This window comes from Sardina pilchardus, chromosome 24 (assembly GCF_963854185.1).
Source record: "Sardina pilchardus chromosome 24, fSarPil1.1, whole genome shotgun sequence".
NCBI classification, from domain to species: Eukaryota; Metazoa; Chordata; class Actinopteri; order Clupeiformes; family Clupeidae; genus Sardina; species Sardina pilchardus.
This window is the reverse complement of record NC_085017.1, coordinates 6,691,701-6,715,085: the sequence shown is the minus strand read 5'-3', so window position 1 is coordinate 6,715,085 and position 23,385 is coordinate 6,691,701. Positions and strand designations below refer to the sequence as shown.

Genomic DNA, 23,385 nt, shown 5'->3' with positions numbered 1-23,385 from the left:
AGGTGTCAAATGCAGGTCACAGGAAGGTTGGCGGGAGGTCAGTCCCGGGTCAGAAATGCCTGAGTGTTCAAAGGGTCTGTGACGTCCTGTCTCAAGCTGAAAGGCTAACATTTCCCCAAGCGCATCCCTTTGAAGGCTACCGCCAGAAGCCAGATTGTTACAGAGCTCTCTCTCTCTCCACACACACACACACACACATACACGCACGCCCTGAGGGTGTGTGACTAAAGACGTTGTTGCACGTAAGGCTACTCATCAGCTGGGCGTACAGGTGACTGCGAGGTGCCATTGTGTCTCGGTCAATATTGTGTTTTCAAATGAACAGTCGAGTCTTTCAGGGTGGGGTTCTCTTAGCAATCCATCAAAAATACAATTAGAACAATCTTGTGTCCGGACAGTGTTCTTTGGCTACATGTGTTTTTATCAGTTTATAGGGCCACCTTACACCAAACAACTTTGACAAGATTTGGGAAAGATTATTGAAAGATTGTAGTCTTTTAAGTAAGGCTTGAATGGGGGGCACTAGTTAGAAGACTACCATTTTTCAAGAATCTTTCCCAAATCTTGTCAAAGTTGTTTGGTGCAAGGAGGCCTTTAAATGTTTAAATTGAAATGCTCAGTTAGCCATGGCAGGAATTAGCCGTGTCACTGAGACCTGACCATTTTAAAGTGCATACATGCATTTTAAAATTGGCCTTTAAGTTAAAGGCCTTTATTTCATAATATTTAAGTTGTTTGTTTGTTAACATTTGTGTTGTCATTTAAACATTGTATATACAAAGACTTTAACATTCAAGACAATCATAACTAAATCAGTAGGCTAGGGCCCCAGCCTAGGGCCAGTAGCAAGCCCTGAGTGTTAGTAAGATACTGTAGACTATTGTGACTCTGGCTTGACCGAGGCAAGGCCTTACAAAGGTCATTTTGTGGTCAAAGATAATGAGAGCCCTGAAGGGCCAGGGAGAATAATGATTATTTTAACTGAACCGAGAGTTGGCCATGCCTACACCTGAGCACCACCTCCTTCTCTCTCTCTGTCAGAACTGACTGGTGTCTGTGTTGATATAAGGAAATATGAGAAATGCCAAACCAAAGGCAGCCACCATGAGAAGCATTTTACGGAATGTTTGGTGTGTATATCTTTTACAAGTGTATTTGTCAGTGTGAGCGTTAGGGTCCGGGAGTTCATCTTTTACAATTTTTGTGTTGCATTTTCATTTCCCATTTTTGTTGTTTTGTTTTGTTTTGTTTAGTAGCCTTTATTACGAAGACCAAATTATGCAGCTTTGTGACTATTTTTGTAACTTGGGGGTTTAAGACATTCTGAAGTTTTGTGACAAAAAAATAAAATAAAATAACATGTCTACGTTTAAAACATGAATGACAGCCATGTTCATTGATATCATTTAATTCACAAGTATATGCTCAGGTGCAAATGTCGCAACATTAACAGTAAGCTGTAGCTAAGTCAGTTTGACAGGTGCAAGTACCTAAAATGAACACTTTACGACAGCACAACTTATGGCAATTCACTTCACAATACCTGTAAACCCTTTCAATCTGTTCCTGGAGGAGTTACGGTTGAGACGTTCAAAACCAACACAGATACTTTGAAATGACAATAAATCAGAGTTTAGTGTAATGCCCTAGGCTACAAAACATTTACTTTAAAACTTGTTATTATTATTATTTGTTTGTCGCCAAGTTACCATTAGGTCAATGTTTTCTGTGCCACCGGAAATGCCTTAGAAACGCATGTTTGTTTATGCAGTTGAAAGGGTCTGTAGCGCCCTCTGGAGTTGATCATGTACTCATTCAGCTTACGAAATGCATCGGTGAGACTGAACCTTCATATCCTGACAATCAATGCAATGTAATTTGATAAACAAGATCCAAAACGTTACTTTTAGTTATGTCACCACTCATGGTCACCATGGAACAACAAACTATGCTACATGTATGGCACGTAAACCATCCATCCTCTGAAAGGAGTTCCAAATGTCCTATAAGGTTGAGAAAACAATAGACTGCGGACAAGCTCCGATAACCTATACTTGATCCAATGGGAAATAACTAAGACCTACAATTTAAAGGAAAATGGAGATGACAAAGATATAATTTCTTAATAGAAAATGACTACAAATGTACTAATTGCTTGTGAACTATGGTAAAGGAGAACTACAGTATGCTCAGATTTTATTAGCTTAATTTCACCGTTTCGCTGCCACGTAGCGTCTGTGAGTGGAAAAACACTTTGGGCCAGTGGGCCAGTGGGCCAGTGCACTGGCAAACAGAAAGTTTCGCAGCCTCGCGATCATGCTCATGCTCATGAAAAGACAGACTGGAGGATTGAGGAGTGCTGCAAAATATACACGCTAAAGCTGTAGGGGAAGCTCTGCAGAGAAACCTGCCAGCGTAAAATGAAAAAACAGCTAAGAACTCGCCAAATCTGTATGGTTTCTCTCTAACTCTCACTCCAAAATAAAATCTTGACAGGAGGTAGATTAAAAGACTGAGCTACATCTTTATTGATTATAAAGACCTCTGGTAACGGAGAAAAGAAATAAATGGTTGAACAAACGAACAATCAATCAAACAAACTGTATACATATATTCCTTTTGAGACTCCCAAACGTCATAACATTCACATCATATACAAACCGTTGTGCTTATGTACTGAAAGTTTTTTTTTATAATGTTTAAAATCTAATGGAATTATATTCCAGTGTCTAAAATTAAAAACATTAAGAGTGAGAACAATCATGTTCAAGTTATGTTAAAAGTGTAATATTCAAGTTTTTTTTTTTTTAAAAAAAAAACCTTAAAAACAGCTAAGATTTCAGGCCCACCACTAAAAACCTGCTCTATGCTGACTGGCTTTGTGTGGAGATGAAAACAGAGAGAGGCCCTCATCTGGTTGGGTCCTGGGGAAAGAGCGCCCTCTACAGGTGAACAGGTGAAAAGTGCATTCATGACAGCTGCTTCTGGAGGCTGAGGAAAAGGGGTAGAAAAAGAGCAAGCTGTTAACGGGCGATCATAAAGCAGGCTCTGGGTGCAAGAGCAGCACGTTAAACTCCTACTGCCAATACGAAACCTAAAAAAGGAACGCCTCACTGCAAAAACCACGTCCTGTCTGAACGCCCCTTTACACTTCACAATCAGATGATACACACCATCAAGGCTCATCACTTCTGCACCCAAAAATAAACATTCTGCACACCCTCAGACAGGAAGTGATATAATGTGCTTAACCAAAGAACGAACCTCCTTTCACTTAATTGTTTGGGGGGACAAACCTTCACTATTGCCTTTTGATTTGCTTCAGTTTTGACTTATCATCGTCACCAAGATCAACATTAGACAGACACACACACTCACTCTTTTTGTTCATAGACTTCCTACCATAAGACAACCTTTTAAGTTGGCATTGCTTGTTAATTGTCATAATATGATTGATTGAATGGACTTTGTTAATTTGCTGTTCTCCCGTATTTCCATTGTTCATTTTCACTGGGTTATTGCTTGAATTCATTATTGTATTGTTTTTATTTGTATGTCGTTTAGGACAAAGGCGTCTGCCAAATCCAATAATCATAACCATAAAACCTCAGTACATTGTACTCACCTTTCCAGGTAGTCCCTGACGCTGCTGTGGCCGTAGTGTTTGGCCAGGCGGGTGAGGGCACCGGTGGCACAGCGTCCGTCCCGCTTGCGGCACAGGCTGCAGTTGCACATGCCCCTACAGATGGGGCACTCCCACTCCTGATGCGCACACAGGAGAGGAGAGTTGGCATCAACACGCGGTCTAGAAAACGCTTATATCTCAGAATTCACATCTTATGATTTCTATACTCATCAGTAGCTTATGTCCTGAAGGGTTTTTTATAGTATATTATATGTATATTATATTTTATATGAATATTATATTCATATATATATATATATATATATATATATATATATATATATATATATATATATATATATATTTGTTATGGTTGGATAGAGGAATTCAGCTGTTATGTGTACCGGCCAAAAGTCTGTAGTCACTTGTGGTAACATAGACAGAATACCAGCTGAGATCAGTTGCATTGTTTTCTTTTTTTTAATCAGGTCAGCAGTTTTCAGATTACATTATGTGCTTATCTCAGAAGGGCCACTGAGGATGGGGTCACCCAAAACATTTGTGCTGCACTTGCACTTTAGGTCTCTTTTATAAGCATGTTGGGCCATTAAATCACTTTTTTGATGTGAACTCTTGTTTTTTTGGATTATACTTTTTGTGAGTGAGCTCCATTCCTGGTTTTATTTCTTATCTCAGTAGGTACAATGTATTTTATCAATCACATCCATAAAAGTGATGATTAATCAGTTGTTATGATTTAACAATATGGAAACAAACACCTGGAAACTGTGCTTGTCTCACACACACAAACAGAAAACAAAAGAAGTTTTGCTTACAGGATCCAGGAGTGCTGTTCGGACATCTTCTCCGTAGCGGTTCCGGAGACAGGGTCCGCAGAACTGACCTTTGACCCCTACACAGTCGAGGCTCCTGCACACGGTCTTGGTGTCCAGCGTCTTCTGTCTGCACTGATGACACGTGCTGCCCTGGGGGGGAGGAAGAGCAGTCAACACAACAGGGCTCAATTCTACTACAACAAACAGTCAACGCAATAGGGCTCAATTCCACTACAACGAACAGTCAACGCAATAGGGCTCAATTCTACTATAACAAACAGCAAACACAACAGGGCTCAATTCCACTACAACAAACAGCCAACGCAATAGGGCTCAATTCCACAACAGGGCTCAATTCCACTACAACAAACAGCCAACGCAACAGGGCTCAATTCCACTACAACAAACAGTCAACACAACAGGGCTCAATTCCACTACAACAAACAGTCAACGCAATAGGGCTCAATTCTACTATAACAAACAGCAAACACAACAGGGCTCAATTCCACTACAACAAACAGCCAACGCAATAGGGCTCAATTCCACAACAGGGTGCAATTCCACTACAAGGAGCAGTTATAGTCGGGCTACACCGGGAACGCGCAGCTGAAGCGTTCTGTTCGCAAAGCACACACTACTCACAATAAAAAAGTCAAGGATACTCAGCTTTCGGGTGAAATTTGTTGGCCTTTGTTTCAATAAATTGTTTGAGATGAGGAAATCACCTTTGCATGCTTCTGCTTAAATGCTCTACTTTGATGATATAATACCATTGTCGCTTTAACCTTTTACATTTTCCATAAATTTCACCCGAAAGCCAGATATCCCTAATTTTTCGTGAGCAGTGTTATGCTGCAGCAACTAGGTTCCACAAAACTAAAACTTGCTTTAGTTTTTTTGTTGTTGTTGCTCTCAAGTTACCATTAGCTCAGTGCAACACCGGAAATGGCTTAGGAATGCACATTTTTTTTTATGCAGCTGAAATATAAATAAATTCTATAAATAGCACGCATCTGTCATCATTCATTCATCAGTGATGAGCGTTTTACAGCACGCTGCAAAAGCAAATACGCAGAAGCAGTATATACGCAATAGCAATATGCAAATGTCAGCGTGTAAGTCAAGAAGCGTGGAGACTCCGTACGTTTTCTTTGTCGAGGATCTTGTCGCTTGCTCGGTCGGCTACGTTGGTCAGGTCGTCCTCAGTGATGTCCTCCACGGGCAGGAAGGAGCGGTTCATCTTGGAGCGTCGTTTTTTCTTCCCACCACGAGACTCGGAGTCCGCCCTCTGAACAAGTCCTCTCAGTCAATTAACACACTCAAACTTTATTGAGTTTAACATCCATCATTTTCCCACCATTTACCTAGCCCACTAATCTATAAAGAACACTATAGATCAGAGACCAAGCCAGAGCTACAACGTTGGAGTTCATCACCATCAACTCAATGACAATAACAAGGCCTAATGCAATTAATCAGCTGTAAGACATTTACTTCTTAAGTTTATTTCTGTGTTTATGGGCGTCTTTGTGCCCGTGTCTGGTATGTGCTTGTGTCTGTACACTGTATTGATATCTATATCTATATCTATATCTATGTGTATTTCTCACCTCCACTAGTCTGCGCAGGTCTTCCTTCTTTAATGTGAACTGCTTGACAATTTTCGGGAGCTCCTCCTCGATGCCGAAGTGATCGCGAGGACGGGCCTTCCGCGAGGGGTTCCGCCTCTCGCTCTGGGCCTCGGACACCGATTTCTTCTGGTGCGATTTCTTCTTTTTCTGGACACAAAGCCACAGTACTCATTTAAAAAGAGATCAGAGGACCAAGCAAACACACACACAGAGAGTCCACATTATGCCCAAAATGGATCCTTAACACAAAATGCATGCCGGAAATAACACCACTTATACACACAGACACACACATTTTTGTCTACATATCCAAAGCTCACCCAGGAGATCCATGATGGTGACAGATAAAAACTTACTGGGGTGGTGAGAGGGGAGATCTGCTCCATGGCGTTCAGGTCAGCAAAGAGTTTTGCCAGCTGAAAATGGAGGAAAGGGACAAATGCAGAGAATAATGATTGAGAAATAAGACAAAGTTCACATGCAGTCCCGCTACAACATTTTTCATTCTTCTTAAAAACAAACTGCTCTGATGACAGCCATTGATACACAAGCAGGAAAAACATATTGTCAAAAGGTACGTCATACCACATACTTGCTGTAGTTATTTCCACTACATTCATAAGGTGCTTTCAAGCTTGTTACAGGGCCGTGTGTGTTTGAGAGATTCTTCTGGAAATGCTCTGTATGCTCTTTGGACAAACAACCAGTGATCCTTTAGAACCGAGTCCAAGATCTAACCGAGTCCCAGATCTATAGAACCAGGTCCTACACTAAAAGCTTTTGGTCTTTCACCAGAACAACTAGGCGTAATCCCATTGTTTGGGAAATCAACTCTTGAGTGTTGGGGTGCGTTCGTAAATTGCACTCCGAGCGCTCCGAGCACACTCTGAAACTTTTTTAACCGTTCGTAAATTCAGAGTGTGGATGGAATTATCGTTAGTTTATTCAGAGCGTCACACTCTCGGAGCGCCCAGAGCGTACTCTGGGCACTCCAGCTGAAAGGACAGAGTAGCAGAGTGTGACGTCACATCAGTCAGCTAGTAACGAATCTAGTTACCTACGTAACGTTAACAGGTTAGCATTTTAGTGCTAGTGCTAGAAGAACGTTTCCAAGTTGACATTACAAGCGTTGCTCATCAAGATTATGTAGACGGTTTAAATAACTGCCCTCACATTGTTCTTCATCATCACTGTCAAGAAAGCTCTTGCATCAGTGGAATTGAGTTTTGAATAATACATAAACCCTGTTTCAAAAGTGCCGTAGTGGCGTCCATATTGTAAACATAAACACAAATAATCGTTCGTAAATTCACTGGGAGTTAGAATGCTCGTCTTTTTCGAACTTCTATTTTTCAGAGTGTCAGATTGAATTTACGAACGCACCCCCAGTAACCATGACAATCCTCACCATGGCTTTGTTCTCCTGGATATTCCTGGCTCGCTTGCTGAGGGCCTGGGTGTCCACTTCTGACATCTCCTCCTCTGCTTCATCATCATCCTCCATCTTCTTCTCCTCCTCCTCCTCTTCCTCCTCTTCATCTGACGGCTGCTTACCTCGCCGCTTCGCTGTGACCACACCCCTTTGTGGTCTGCTAGGCGGCTGGACGACGGCTTTCTGTCGTGTCTGCCGTGCTCCGGCGCCTCTCCTCTTCTCCGCGGCGGGTTTGCCGTTTTGGGGCTTCTTGATCACGGCCGCCGGGGTTTTGGTTTTCAGGGAAGAGTTCTTCTTGACGGGGAAACGGAACGCCACGCACAGCCCGGAACTCTGCCGCCTGGGTGGCACAGCCCCCTCGCCCTCGGAATAGAAGCCGGTGTCCTCGTCGCTGTCCTCTTCGGAGTCTAACGACTGCTCAAAACAAACAACAGAAATATTTCAGAACCTTTCATTTGGTCGGCACGGATACCTCATATCGACAATATGATCTAATAACATAATATAATGTAATGATCCTATTTATCACATGGCTCTTCATGATGCTGCAGAAGGCTCCATTCACTTGAATGGGGCCTTTCCAACATACACACACATACAGATCATACACACATCCAAATACACTGAATTGAATTGAATTACTTTAACGGCATTTTCGTTCTTCATACCTTTGTTCTCTTCCGGCCTCTGTGTGAAGTCTTCTCGTCGTTGGCAAACCCCTCAAACTCCTCCTCACTGTCCGTGTCCATGAAGATGTGGGCCAGTTTGTCTGTGATGTACTTAGAGCGGAAGCACAGATCCTACAAATGGATTGTATGAGGAAGAATCAATATCAAAATAATGACAGAATAGTGAAAACTTCTACCTGACAACAACGCCACTGCAGACTTTAATCAGGCTTAATGAAAGTGAAGCAAAGTATGGTAAGTGTACCAGCAACTCATCCCAACCCAGTTCTCTATCCATAGATCGTCACTGAACCTCTATCAATCCAGGACAAAGCCTAGTCTTAATCCATGAAGGGGAAACAAGCTGTGTATTGAAGACGATCAACACGTCCTAAGTGCTACACACTCTTGTGCTTCATATTACACTTTATGGCAGGAAGGGGGTGGTGTCAACTGTTCCCGCCCTGTAGAAGTAAATCCTGCCAACTTCAGGACACACACACACGTACACACGTACACACGTACACACACACACACACGAATAGTAGTACCAGTACAATGTGTTGTACAAGTACACCTTCATCACCTCAGGTCTAGTCACTATACTTACAGCCTTTCCAGAGTCCTCAGAATGCAGGCTATCCCGACTGTCTTCCGAGAGGTCCACGGGGGTCTCAGACTTAAAGCCCTTGAAATCCTTGTCCTCACTTGGGATTTCACATATTTCCTCTACAGCAGCCTTTTTAGTGGGCTGTGGACAAGAGTGAAGAAGCACTTATAAAACTAAAGAAATGTGGACACGTTCAACATGATTTTGCTTTGATCACGTTACACTATATTGCATTATCGACAAATCACAGCAAGCAGGCAATGGTAAACACAAATACTAATTGTATGATCATATTTTGTACCTGCTTTTAAAACAGAATAGTTAACTGAAGTCAGATAATTGTCGGTCCAATGAGTAAATTCGGCTAAAAACTTAAACAGGTTGTTGTCAAATCAAGGGGTGCAAAGATAGCTTTTGGTACATTGTGGTGTGCGGCTGATGTCTTTATCAAAAGAAGCGTGGACAAGTCACTGAGAAGAACCGAGGGTTTATCAACCAATCTAGAACTATCATCGTGTATCATCGTCCAATAAGGCCTAACTTACCTTAGTGGTTTTAGTCATTTTACGCCTTTTCAGATTATTTCTTTTACCCATGTTTAAGCATGCAGCATGCAACTTCTGCCTCACAAAGAATGAATGGTTTAAAAAACAACACGGGAATGTGGACCTCTATCAACACCGAGGGGTGAGTTTTGTTATACACAAACCACAGCAATGGAAATTCAATCACATATTCCTAGTTCATACACTTGATACATTATAGATTACATATATCCAAGTTACTGTATTTTTAAACTATTCGTTTTGGGAGTAAATTTATTTTAAGTTAACTTCACTTCAAAACTAACGCCCCCTTCCGCTGAACTCTGTGTAGATGGAACAGTCCAACTTAGGCCCCTCAGAGTTTCGCGCGAAAACTCCTGCTATGGTTGAGGTCGGCCTGAGACTACAGAGGTATAAGGTTACCCGCGGGAGGCAAGGCTCGAGGTTGCAGTCAGTGCAGTGTGTACAGTAGGCGGTCGTAGGGGTTTCCGGGGCCTAGTTTCCCCATAGAGTTTTAACATGAACTGTTAGTTGGCAATTCGTTGGCTATGCAGTCATCGGTAGTGGCGCGCGCGCCGACTACTACCACAGCATGCCACGCAAGTGGACATTTTCGTTGTTGTGGGTTCGATTAAAATAATTGCAACAATGTATACCCCGAGGCTACCATATTCACTGCTGGATCAGATAACCTACGACAAATCAAGCAAAGCAAACCATTCAGCCTAATCATGATATAATGAAATGTAGCCTACTGGACCAATAAATAGGCAAATTCATGTAGGCTATTGGGTTCACATATGAAAAGTCTTTAACCAGACGCCTGCTTTTGAAGGTTCACCCCATGATGAATGCAAAGTCAGGTCAATTATGCCAAGTGTGTGCTGCCAGCTGTTTTTCCTTTTCAGGTAGGTTAGATCATGCAGAATAAACCATTATTTCAAACCCCATGTGTGGTGCCGTTTGTTCCCTTAATCCACAATTGCACTGTTTAATGTGTATAATATAGCCTATGTAAGGCTTATCAACATCCTTGCTGAGCCACAGTCACCATGTGTGCGCCTGCAAAGTTAGTCAAGTTTTTCCCCCCCAAAAAACAACAAAAAAACCCAACCAATTATCAGTGACATGGCAGCCACAGGCCTAAGGCATTTTATTGTGCTTTCTTGTAGCCTACTCTGCCTTGCATATTGGCAACCACTGTATTGAAGTGTGTGTGTTGTGTGTGTAGACTTCACCACACACACAACAACACCCACAAATCAATACAGTTGCCAGTTACACTGTAGAGAGACCATTATAGGCCTATGATGGGCCTGTATGTCAAGAATGTCCCCTTCAAAAAATATCTATAGGAATCTGATTTTTACAGTATTTTGGGACAAAATGTTATACAATTGAACTGTCCCTCTGAGAGACACAGGTCATTCCTTCAAGCCATCAGACTAACTCTTCACCGCAGTGCATGATGTGACGTACGCTTTTGGTCACATTTTCTTCAGGGTGAATAAAATATATCTTATTCTTATTCGAGATCTTATGACTCTTATAGTATTTTGGGACATAGGCTAAGTACAGGAATATTTGAGAGGGTAAAGATATTGAGGTACAGTATATTACAGACAGAACTTCCTAGAAGTAGGCCTACTAGAATTACTAATATTACTATATTGAGTATTACTATAGTTCTTTCCTAATAATGATCTCATCATCATGCAGTTGTTGCACAAGGTCACAGAGGTCATGTCAGAAGCAGTGGGATAATTCCGCTTTGTAAAAAAGGGATGCAAAACTGCAGATGTGAAAGTGCTGTGTGCATACAATAACAAGTGAATTCTGTTTCACTCAGACATGGGGCCACTTTTAGACTATAGTGATGGGCAATGTTCCTCAATATTGTGGCTCTGCCATGGTCCTGATATTGGGCAACAATTTCATTTTTAGAGAACTAATCATCAGTCGGCAAATATCATCAAATCAGAATCAATGGAACTGGTTATGTGGTTGCCCAGCAACATTGCTCAAAAGTTTGCTCCGTGTATCATCCCCTTAAGAATGGCACTTATCACTTGACTCTCCCTCGTCTCCTTCCCTTAACTTCGCTTGAACTGTTGTTCTATTCCCCTTCACGGTACACTTCACAGAAAAGGTGTAGCTGTAGCTCAACATGCAGGTCTATTAGCTGCTCCATTTTCCTGACCCCATGCTGCACGCACACCCAACCTACCAAGCTCTGGATGTTAACAAAATTAATATTGAAGGAGTCTATACGAGTAGGCCTAGCACTTATATGACCGTCCCATTGCACTTTTATACCTTGACTGTTGTATGTGAGTTGCTTTGGATCAAATCGTCAGCTAAATGACTACTGTAATGTAGTGTAATCATCCCTGATCATCTCTGTGATATGGGAAAGAGTGGGATTTCTTAGGGAATCAAATGCTGGGCATGCAGAGAACGAGTGAACTTTTAAACTTTAAAAGTACTTTTGAGTTTTCTTAAGTCAGCCTGATGAAGTGGTTGTGGGTTCAGTTGTTTCCACCTTTGTGCCCTTGATTGATTTAACCCCACCAACAAAAACATCTTGAAAATAGAGAACAGCAATCAAATGGAGAAGTATAGGCTAAATATTGTTCCTAATGGTGCTCTTTAGATTTTCTTCCAGAGAAAATCTTCCCTAGTTACAAAATTCCTATTGGTTAAGTGAAAAGCATGAATGGAGTGCATCAATATTTTTCCCATTCCATTATCACTTTCAACAATTAGTTTACTTATAGCCTATGTTGTTCAATATAAAAGATAGAAAATAATTAGGGTATACAAGCTAAGAAGACAACAGATGAGACAAAAAATACCTTTTCAGGTAGGTTATCATGCCGAATAAACCATTATTTCAAACCCCATGTGGGGTGCCATTTGTTCCCTTGTGTATACTTAATCCACAATTGCAACTGCATGTGTTTGAATGTGTATAATATATACATATAAAGCTTATCAACATCTGGCATCCTTGCTGAGCCACTGTCACCATGTGTGCGCCTCCAAAGTTAGTCAGTGACAGCTGAGAGTTTCACAAAGCTTTAACGACGCATGATTGCTCCAGACGAGTATCTTTCGACCACAAATAATGGCTGTCTTTGTCGTTCTTTTTCATTTTCTGCTCAATTGGCACCTACCAGACCGCTTTTCCAGCATTGTCAGCGCAAACACCTGCAAGTGCAAGGCAGTGGGTTGTCCTCCGCAGGGGAAAAAAACACAACGCTCTTCCACTCCGTCAGTGCTTCTTTATTCGCAGCCGGTCTCACAGCCTTCATTAACGCGCGGAGCTAACGACTCGTTCGATGACAGCGAAATGATACGGTTGCACCGCGTGATCTGCGCGGGAGGAGAGGAAATAACAGCGCCCGCAGTCGCACATCCTTCGCGCGCCGAACGCCGAGCGCCCGCCCGCGCGCGCAGCGCAACAGCCTCACAGCAGGTAGCAGCGCTGTCACAATGCGCGCGCAGTTTAACGAAAATTACAAGCAGCTGTTTAAGCTTTGTTTTGCCATCTTTTATGTCATCTGTTTTAGAAAGCAATGCTCTCACTAAATGCACTCTTGAAATAGCTTCCTCTAAAGGGATCTGGCAGTAACCCCGGTGTCGTGAGAAGATGCCAGGCCTTAGCTCCTGCATGCATGGGTGCATCATGAGCAGTCAGTCAGTGGACTGTAGGCGTATGCCTGCCTGGCTACTCCATGGTGGCACTGCAACAAGATTAATAGGCTATGTAGCCCACATATTGCCCACGAAGAGACGTATCCATACAAATTAGTTTCAGTGGCCTGACAAAGATATTGATAATGTAGGCTAAAGCCCATGGCGACGCCAAACTATTTGCGTGACAGCTTCACATGTTCAAAGCCTGTTGCTTGTGGAACCCTAAGATCCTAAATGTGTTCTGATATCCATATCAAAGCCAGAGACGCACGCAGGTGCAAGAAATTAAGCTCTTCTCCAAAATTCGAAACCACGCAATTACCTCGATCTCAACACGATACTGGCTTGTCTCCAATTCTAAGTCCTTGGTAGAGCATAATAGCCCGATTAAATTAAGACAAGAACTCGTTAAGGAACCACTACCGTGGGTCTTGATTTAAACATAGTGGTTATCCTACTTTCAAGGCCTGTATCTTTTGTTGTAATATACAAGCTGTAGGAGATAATATTGGCTACTCCTCTACCCAACGGGGCCTGATCATTTTTATGATTATAGATCTCTGAGACCAATTGAGAGGGCCTGTGTGACCTCCTGCGGTGGTGTTAAGTTTGAGTGGAATTATGATTCAATGTCGCCATCTACAGTTGAAATAATATGAACAGAATTGTTTACATTTTACTGTTTCAGAGGAAAACCCCTTGAGAGGAAGCATCTCATTTTCGAAGGGTCTCCTCGACACATATGACACTCAATAGGCCTATGCACATGTACATTCAAACTTGCTAAAGCTCGCCCTCTTCCCACCTCACCCACCCCACAGACTCCTTATAGAAAACGAATCCAGGTATTAAACATAATACAGTATTAAGAGTTTTTTAAAAGCATTTCTTTATATCCAAAACAGATTAACAACTGCAATGTGAATTCCTATTTTCAATGGACTCAATTCTGTAGCCTATGCTGTTAGTTGAAGTAGGCCTAGGGTGTTGTTCCTTGGGATTAGAGTCCAAATTGTCTGTGTTGTGGTCTGAGGGGTTGGCGACAACTTCCAGCCAAGAAAAGGATGAGGAACATGTGCATCAGAGGTATAACGAAGATGATGTGTGACTAGAATAGAAGCTGAAACCAAAACACTGAGACATGGGGCTGAAGCTGTGGTTTTTAGTCCAAATAGTAGAAGTGTAGAAGTAAAAATGTAGCTACATTTCCCTTGACTTGAAAGTGAATGATATGTCAGTCATGCTGTAATAAATGTCTGTATTGAAACTCAATTCAGTTCTCAAAACGTTGTGTAAAGCTGCACAAGGCCACTCAAGAACAAGTTTAGGTTTTGTCTCCAAATTGAAATTTGGGTCAGTGTTAGTTTTGAGTGTTTAGGGTTATACTGATGTATATAGCCTAGTGTTGGTATTTTCATATTGGCCTTACCTCAGCGTTCAGCAATCACCCTCATAAAAAAAAATCCTATAGGATTCCAATCAAATTTTGGAACCAATTGGATCTTAGTGACAGTTCTATCAGATTTGGAACCAAAATCCTATGATTGTTAGTAAAATCCTATAGGACTTCTTGATAAGGGCATGGTAAGATCGCTTCCACTCTGGCGTCCAGGAACTGTATCAGTGCTTTGAGGATTTGAGGATGTGGTCGAGATGTTCAGTCTGCATGAGCACCACAAAGTCATGACAGAATTGCTTTATCACTCTCAAGATCGTGATATGTGGGGCAACTTTTGCAACTTTTCCGCATAACCGGTTCCATAACATTGGTTACGTTACGTAACCCGTGTTCTGAGTGAATGATGATGATAATTTGTGTGCTGAATACTGATGATTAGAGTTCCGCCATGACCAGCATGGGATGATGAACCACCTGATAGAGGACCTGCAGGAGTGCACACAGCCCCAGAACTTTCCGCTGGCTCTGTAGTCTACCTCAGAGCGGTAGATAAAACAGAGTGGCGACACTCCCATAGACCTCCATTGGAAAAAATGGCAGCGCTTTTTCCAGGCTATTTCCTCGTTATGGGGCTTTTGGAACTGTTTACAGCCAATCTCTTGGTCAGTAGTCAATGAGTTAAGTAAGTCCTGAATGAAGCATGGCCTTTGTTGAGTCATTGTCTAGATGACCTGTACACATGTCTAAGCTCAACTGAACCAGATACCAGCAAAGCCAAGATGGTTGACTTCCAGGGAGTGCACACTGATACTTTACTGTAAACTAGCCTACAATGTGCTTCTGGAAGAATGGTAAAAAATTCCCACCTAAAACCGTGTATTCATTCAGATGCAGCTTTACTCTGTACTAGTTTACGTAAAGTATCAGTAGCTATGTGCACTCCCTGGAAAGCTGCATCTGAATGAATACATCTGTTGGGTCTGTATTGATAGAAAGTATTGAGTCACTTGCCTTGAACAAGTGCACATGAACTGACATCCCATTGACATCCCATTCTTAATCCGAAGGCTTTCCACACGGTTTTAGGTGGGAATTTTTGACCATTCTTCCAGAAGCACATTTGTGAGGTCACACTGATATTGGACTAGGAGACTGGCTCTCAGTCTACGCTCTAATTTATCCCAGGTGTTCCATGGGTTGAGGTCAGGCCAGTCAAGGTTATCCACACCAGACTTTGTCATCCATGTCTTCATGGACATTGCTTTGTGCACTGGTGCAGAGTCATGTTGGAACAGGAAAGGGATAGTCTGGATACAGGTGACCCAATACTTTTGGCAATAGTGTCATCCCAGGAGTTCTATTGTTGAGGTCAGGCAGTCAAGTTCATTCACACCAGACTCTGTCATCCATGCCTTTATGGACCTTGCTTTGTGCACTGGTGCAGAGTCATGTTGGAACAGGAAGGGGACAGTCTGGGGACAGCCCCTTTACGAGTCAAGTCAATGTGCGAGTCAAGGTGACCCAATACTTTTGCCAATATAGTGTATGTCTGTCTGGTTCTAGTGGCAGTCAGGTTGTATTGTCAATATTATTAGGTTTAGTAGGTGCATGCACATCCCACCTCACTGGGGCCAGGTGCAGGACACAATAAATGTAAAAGTGATAAAAGAAAGAAAATGTCCGCACACTGAGGCTCCAAAACCGACAAGGTTTATTTAAAACCACATGGTTTTCAGGCATCAAAGAAGACCCTGGTGGGTCGAAACGTTGTATGTGGTTTTAAATAAACCTTGTCGGTTTTGGATTCTCAGTGTGCGGACATCTACTTTCCTATATTGTCAATATTGTCATGCAATGTGTTCATCTTTGAAATGTTGTGTCGTTTGTGCATTGAGATATTTTTACTATATGCAAATGAAATATAACCAGTTGTTGAGGTACAGGGCATTCAGAATCAGCACTACTTCACAGATAAGAGGTGGAAAACTGTTGCAAAATGGACCTCATGCACTGAAGGCTCTTTAGTCAGCTTTTTATTGTGTTGTATAATGGCATCCTCTGTTATTCTGCTCCTTATATGTTCACTGCAGGCACTGAATTACCTTCTAATTTTCCCACATACATTTATAAATGCTTCTATGTGCTGATTCACTAGGTGCAACACCCAACCGGGTCTTTGTAGACACTAATTACATTAGCCATGGCAGCTACAACACTCTTGACTCCAGTGGACATAAATGATTTGTTTTGTGCACGGTCCATTGTTCAATACATGCACAGTGGTTATTAAGAATACAATACTGAGCTCCCCCAGTAGATGGCGCCTGTGTAAAAGGAGTGGTAAGTTATTTAATTGAGACAGGACCTCGACCAAATTTTGCTCTCATGTTTGTGGCTATTATGCAAGTTGACAAGCTTCATGACTTCATCAACAGCTTCAGTATGTTTTGTGAAAACAGTTTTTGACCATAGATGAATGTTTATTGAAATGGTTAAAGGCTTATTTTTGGTTATGATGAGTCTTCACTAGGCCTATTCTTTGAGTATTCCACAGTGTACAGTATTCCAGTGACTATTATGTGCCTGTAAAGTCACTAAAACAGTGTTCACTCACTTAAGAATACATGACAATGGAATGTTTCTGGTGTATTAATGTATTTTGTTTTACTATTGGCCTTTCTTCAGTAGCCTATGATAGGACCCTATCAACCCTTAATGCAATGAAAATGTCTAAGATAAAGGAGTTCTGTAGCATGCACCTTCCACATGACTAAGGGCATGTGTGGAGCAATATCGCCACCCTCAATAAATTGAGACCCAATGACAACCATGAGGCCCCTATTTACTTTGTATAGGCCTACGTTAATTGAAAACATATAATGCATTTAATAGGTAGGCTACATAATAGCAATTGTTTCTACTAAATATTGGATTATGTAGACTGGGCTAGGTTATGCCTAGGCCTAGGCTATAGTCTACTTAATCTAGACTTGGTCATAAGGAAAATGATGCCAATAGGCCTATACTCTTTATGTTCAATTAAGTTCTTGAATTAAGTTTCTACAGTAGTCTATTTATTTAGTTAAATTGTTCTCGGTCTTTGACATTCACAAATAATGAAAACGAAGATTTCATTCTTGCACTTCGCCAAGACTTCCATCAGGGGTGTGATGCAATCTGTGGGACAGGTGTGCGACAGTCGATCATTGTGCGGCTACAAAGTAAACTTTCCCCGAGGTCCCGTGACATTGACGTCATCTTGTATTTCGTATCAGAAAACAATTTTACTTCCCGAGATGGTCGAGTTGACCCTGTTACAGGAGAGTTCATTATGTCGTTGATGAACGCACTTTGTTGCTGTTTCAGCTCTCCGGAGACTCCCGTCACACAACCGAACGAGGTATGGACACTGCTTGCAATCTTGCGTGAAGCTTGGACTAAATAAATGGTCAGTCGTGATAACGAATGGAAAGCATTACAATAAGCTAGCTATAACACTTGTTGAAGGCCATGGAATTGGGCCATTATCAAACTTGGCAAACGAATTTTTCACTGTAGGGTAGGCCTATTTATTTAGACTATTTGATCGACCAAAGTAGGCTACTGGGCAATGTTCAAAATACAGAGTGGAAATGAGAGTAGACTGCCCAACAATGCATAGCCCAATTGGATTGTTGTTAACATGGGCTGTGTCAGTAGGCCTATTGGTCTTTGAATAAAGAGGCTAATAGGTTCTGTGACATTCTTTGCATATCTGTGTGATTATTTCCATGTTTATTACAATAGTTTTCAGAATTAGACTGCCATTGTCTTGTCAATGTGTTACAGACACAACCTCTTTTGCAAGGGAAACCACAGTCTGCACGAAAAGCTCGTCCAGCACATAATGGTAAGTGTGGGAACTTTAAAACTAATCTAATTCACTTAGCTTAGGCTATCACAAAAATCTACTAAAAACATCTACTTGGCTAACTAAATGTTTTTGTAAATCTATTTGTTTTCAATACAAAGTTCAATACCAAGTTCAATGTGTTCTATTGAAGGCCTAGTGTGAGTTGATGACCCTCAAAAAAAGAAGACTACAAAAAACAGCTGTGATAGTGTATAATAGTTACTTCTATGAATTTCTATAATACATTATCCTTACCCTCTATAGTGTTCCTACAATGGGCCCTGAAGTCGTATAGTAGCCTACTTCTATATCCCCCTCCCAAAATATCCCTATGATATCTAGTATTCCTATAAGATGTATTCCAGAATACTATAAGATTCCTAAGTGCGAGTGGGTCAACCCTTGTATTTGTATTTCACAGAAACACCCCAGAGAAGCGGCAGGTTTATCGCCCGGCACGTTGGCATCCCTGAACTGGACCAGCGCTTCAAGGATGTGGCCGAGATATTCAACCTGCAGCAGGGGCACCGCGAGGCCATGGCAGAATGCCTCAGCGCACTCAGGGATCGCTACGGCTGTTCCCATGGAGACGGCCTGTCTGAGTACCTCAAGAGAATCAAAGAAGAGCACGGTGAGTGCCCCTTTCTCCACCGGGAGATGCGTGGAGATGCAGGAGGAGGAGCAGTATACTGTACTGTACCACAGATGGTTTATAAAGTAGCCAGACAATCTTTGACTGTACTATTGCTGGTGGTGCGCGACTGTAGGCAAGTAACACTGGGAGATACAGTATACTATGGGAGATATACTATACTGTACCAGAGACGGTTTATTAAGTCAGTGGTTCCCAACCTGGTGTCCGGGGACTCAATTAGGGGCCACCAGAGATTGCAGGGGGTCCGCACAGTGTTGCATGGGCTGAGGTTGTGAGACTATCAAAATTAGGCTATATTTGCGCACATTACATACAAATCCCAAGGAGTTTGGGTAGAGGGCCCTGGCTTGTCTTAGACACAGGCATGGGGGTCTTCAAGGTAAAAAGGTTGGGAAACACTGTATTAAGTAACTAGACCATTTTTGACTGTACTGTTGTTGGTGATGTGCGACTGTGTAGGCAAGTGGCATGGGACAGTAGGTACACGGCACCAACAACAGCACAATACAGTATTTGCTCCTAGTGCTACACTCTTAAAATAAATGTGTTGAAACCAACACAAACTGTGTTGTATACGTTACATCAACCGTATTGTCCCTATCTGGACACAGAGATGTATTAAAAACAGCGCAAGTTGTGTTGTTGCCAACACATTTGTTCTCAGAGTGTACAGTATATAAGTGAAGATGAATCATCCATTTAAAGTAATCTGGAGGGCTAACAAATGAATCCACAGTGAGATCCACTAACTGAACTATAACTCCGTTGCTAAATTTCTAAAAAGTTGACAGGCTGACCCCGAGGGGTATTATTATCATATTATAATATTATAATATAGATATATTTTATTACTGGTCTGTCTTAACCAGCAATTTGAGGAAGCAGATGTGTGATTATTTGATTGACTGAAATTAAAGCAAAATTTAGATAAAACGAAATTCCACTGTTGTGTGATTATTTTCTGGAATGAAAATGAAAGCAAAATTAAGATAAAAACAAAATTCCACTGTTGTGTGATTATTTTATAGCCTAGCTAGCGCCTACCACTTTTCAAATGAGACATGGTCTGGCAACCAAACATTCATTTTCTCGTACTTGAAAAAAATGCCCAGTTCCGTTCATTGGGCGTCATGGATGTCTATCAAATGTGTCTGTGCATAGCTCATTATCGTCTTGCTTCCCCCCCTGTTCTGTGATTGGTCCCCTATCTCAGGTAAAAATTAGGGCGGTAGTTTCCAGACTGCCTTAGCAGCATGAATGAAATTGCGCGCAAGGCAGTATGGGAACACCCAGGCTAATTATTTTATGGAATGGAAATTAAAGCAAAATTTGATTAAAATGCCATAAATTCCACTGTTCTGGTGATGGTGGTCCACTCATGACTCGGACTCTGTTCTGCCCAATCCTTTCGTAGGCACGCACCACCAGGTCACCTTCCAGATGAAAGGTTACGACTTCTCTCTGGCCGTGGTGCCGAATGACGAGGTTCCTAGCAAGCTGCGCAGAACCCAAGACAGCATCCGAGGGCTGTGCCAGGCCTCCAAGGCCATCGTGGCCGCCAGCACCAAGCTCCAGGAGATGATTGGCTGGCTGACCAAGGCAGAGGAGCAGCTGGCCAATCAGGTGCTGGAGGTGGCCCCCGCCTACCAGGAACAGCGGCGGCTGGAAGACAACCTGAAAGAGAACCTTCAGGAGTGCAGACGAGCCCGAGAGCTGTCCGCCACCTACAGGGAGGAGGCCGGGAAGATCCTCAACGAAGCGGCGCTGCTGTCAGGGGTCAATCCCTGATGCGCACTCTGACTGTAAGGGGTCAACCCATAGACATATTATATACTCTGACTGTAAGGGGTCAACCCATAGACATATTATATACTCTGACTGTCCTCTGGCCATCTGTACCCCCCAGTGGTTATGGTCTAGAGTAGAGACTCATTAGGCACACAGTAGGTGATTCTGAGGTGCACTGATAGCTTTGAAAAGATGAGAGATCTGTAAAGCCATGGCAGGTCTAAAGGGAAGAGTCAGGCATACAGTACAGTCAGGGACGCAACACTCATGTCTGTGTGAGTCAGGAGGCTAGATTTAGACACTGATGCTACTGTAGTTCTAAGATTCCCTGGTAGTCTGTTTTAGCCTGATTTGCTGTCTGCCCCACAGTTAGACCAGAGGACATATTCCTCCATAGCTCGCGTTTAGCAGTAGGCCAACTGGAATAACCTAGGCTGGGTAAACTCTGCCTGATCTGCCGGTGATTTGGATTTGGCCTTGCAGCTCAGGCTGGAAACCTGCACATCTATCTCTCCTGCTTCATGTCCACATCTGCTGGGTCCAATCACAAACTTTTTCAAAAGGCGCACCTGGATCGTTGGTCTGATTGGCTTGACTATTCAAAAGTGCACAGAGTCATTCCATAGCTTCCTTTTAGCAGTAGGCTAACTGGAATAACCCACTCAAGTGACTTTTGCTAAGATGTACACAATGAAAAAAAAATGCTGGATTTACTTGATTTTATCATGTACATTGGTTGCACATGAATGAAATGTCTAAGTTTACGAAATTGATTCATGCTGTGACAACCTAATCTGATGAATTTATTCCAATGAAATTGATTAAGTTAAGTTTACATGAAGTATTTATGTAATTTTCAAAGTCATTGTGTACAGGTGGCATGGAAAGTAGGCATTCAATTGTACTGAGTACTGCTTAGTAGGCGTTATGAAGGCTACTTAGTATTGCATCAATGTTAAGGGAACATACAGTAGGTGAGGTCTTAATATGAAACATGCTGAATCTGTTGTGCCACAGTATTCAGAAGCATTCTTTGAAGATGAAAACGTGCCAGATCACCACTGATGCTTTGTGCATGTTCAATGCCTAATGTAATCATGGTGGGAGCAAGTAGTTATCTCAAAGCATAATAACATAAGAGTCAACTCAGCTCCAAATGCTACTGGTCTCTAAATGTAATCCTCTACAAGAAACCCCATGTGAAGATGTTTTCTAACGCTGTAGCTGCGTGATTATCTCGGTGTTCATGCAAAGGCTCATGGGAACACAGTGAAATGGTGGCATCGCATGTGTTCATTTGCGGTACTGGTTCAGGTGCCTCACACTGATCAGACATGATTATGTTAGATAGATTCTTTGCTGTGACAAAATATGTCAGTTCAACATAATAACATTGTGTTTGAAAAAAAAAATTTGGTTTAATTTCATGTGTTGTGTTTAGTAAATGGCCTGAAAATTGTTGCCTTTTTAGAGTAAATAAAGTATTTCTTGGAGCTCATAACAGTGTTGTGCAGACTATCTCCCTCTCTCTCTGACACGTTTAGTCTGGCACCTGTGAAAATATATTTGGGATGTGCGCACCCGTTCCACAAGTGGTTTAGTAAATGTGACAAACCCTCTTTTCCTTTCCCCCAGTATATATACGCTTACCTTACTTGTTTCAATTAGAAAAAGTGGGTCACTCAATTGGAATGACTATTTGACCACAGTCAGGATGTGTTTCATGTTTGATTCAAAACTAGACTGTTTCATGTAATTGTAACGTAATATGGTTCGATAAATTGGACAGCCCTGACTTTTCATTTTTTTTACAGTGCAGACACATGTTCAAGTATTTGCACTGATGAGATCACTCCATATAAGCACCAACAAGGAGTAACTGCAAAGGAAAAATTTAAAGGAGATTATTGAAGTAGTATGTTGTAATACGCTCATTTCATGTCAAACAGTTTCATAACAATAGCCATGGGTTCTTTGTATAGAGATGTGAAGAGCTCCTTATTTTGGGGCTTTTGTGTTGAATTGTAATTCACACTAACCTGGTGGCTGAGAAAGTAATTATTTATAATGTCTGACTCCTTGCGAGCTGCTGTGGGACTGACAAGTCATTCTTCGTGCTTGTGGATGAACCTGAATGAGTGCAACTGCTTATTTATAATCCTCATAATTCATCACACTCCCTCCACAAGCCATCCATAATATATTGCAGTTGTGCACTGAGAGGCTTGGAAAGAATAGAAGCATTGATGCATTGAAAGCCCAATTCATCATCCTTACCTTTGAAACATTTAAACAGGCAACACTGAGAGGCCTTTCAGGCACTTACTGTACAGACACTCCTGTTTAGATGAAGGGGTGTTTTATCGTTATTGTTTTATTGTGTAGTATTGTTTTTAGAAAGGCAAAAGTTTAATAATTCAACACATTATTGTGGAACCATTTAGATATATTTTGGTTCGGAGAGGTATGAATGTGCATTTTGAAATAATTGGATTATTAATGGGGTAGTAACTGTAACATGTAAACATGTTTTTGTTTTTTTTACTGACTGAAAGTATGCTATGGGAAAGCAATCGTATCAACACCCACATACTATAGTGCAGTG

General features: G+C 41.8%; 2 protein-coding genes across 4 annotated transcripts; one reads left to right on the top strand and one right to left on the bottom strand.

The window, feature by feature from the left end:
- Nucleotides 1-2,504: 2,504 nt before the first annotated feature.
- cdca7b (cell division cycle associated 7b) lies at nucleotides 2,505-12,655 on the bottom strand. 2 transcript variants are annotated; one of them, XM_062529237.1, is made up of 10 exons: nucleotides 12,524-12,655; nucleotides 8,803-8,943; nucleotides 8,193-8,324; nucleotides 7,501-7,938; nucleotides 6,449-6,508; nucleotides 6,072-6,239; nucleotides 5,606-5,749; nucleotides 4,462-4,611; nucleotides 3,626-3,762; nucleotides 2,505-2,991 (listed from the first exon to the last, which is right to left on the bottom strand). In XM_062529237.1, exons 3-10 carry the CDS (start codon nucleotides 8,271-8,273, stop codon nucleotides 2,970-2,972), a joined length of 1,200 nt encoding a protein of 399 aa, XP_062385221.1. In that variant the 5' UTR covers nucleotides 8,274-8,324; nucleotides 8,803-8,943; nucleotides 12,524-12,655; the 3' UTR covers nucleotides 2,505-2,969. The 2 variants fall into 2 exon arrangements, with proteins under 2 accessions (XP_062385221.1, XP_062385220.1); XM_062529236.1 differs by lacking the exon at nucleotides 12,524-12,655 and adding an exon at nucleotides 9,348-9,488.
- A 4,989-nt stretch (nucleotides 12,656-17,644) lies between these two features.
- si:ch73-345f18.3 (uncharacterized) lies at nucleotides 17,645-22,273 on the top strand. 2 transcript variants are annotated; one of them, XM_062530029.1, is made up of 4 exons: nucleotides 17,645-17,845; nucleotides 18,274-18,334; nucleotides 18,759-18,968; nucleotides 20,407-22,273. In XM_062530029.1, exons 1-4 carry the CDS (start codon nucleotides 17,777-17,779, stop codon nucleotides 20,778-20,780), a joined length of 714 nt encoding a protein of 237 aa, XP_062386013.1. In that variant the 5' UTR covers nucleotides 17,645-17,776; the 3' UTR covers nucleotides 20,781-22,273. The 2 variants fall into 2 exon arrangements, with proteins under 2 accessions (XP_062386013.1, XP_062386014.1); XM_062530030.1 differs by having other exon boundaries at nucleotides 17,809-17,893.
- Nucleotides 22,274-23,385: the final 1,112 nt, after the last annotated feature.

Coding starts and splice junctions, on each gene's coding strand:
- si:ch73-345f18.3 (XM_062530029.1), top strand. CDS start 17,777: ATGTCGTTGATGAACGCACTTTGTTGCTGTTTCAGCTCTCCGGAGACT. Junction 17,846..18,273: donor CCGTCACACAACCGAACGAG/GTATGGACACTG, acceptor AATGTGTTACAG/ACACAACCTCTTTTGCAAGG. Junction 18,969..20,406: donor GAGAATCAAAGAAGAGCACG/GTGAGTGCCCCT, acceptor ATCCTTTCGTAG/GCACGCACCACCAGGTCACC.
- cdca7b (XM_062529236.1), bottom strand. CDS start 9,398: ATGGGTAAAAGAAATAATCTGAAAAGGCGTAAAATGACTAAAACCACT. Junction 3,763..4,461: donor GAACAGCACTCCTGGATCCT/GTAAGCAAAACT, acceptor TGTGCGCATCAG/GAGTGGGAGTGCCCCATCTG. Junction 2,992..3,625: donor GTCAGGGACTACCTGGAAAG/GTGAGTACAATG, acceptor CCTTTTCCTCAG/CCTCCAGAAGCAGCTGTCAT.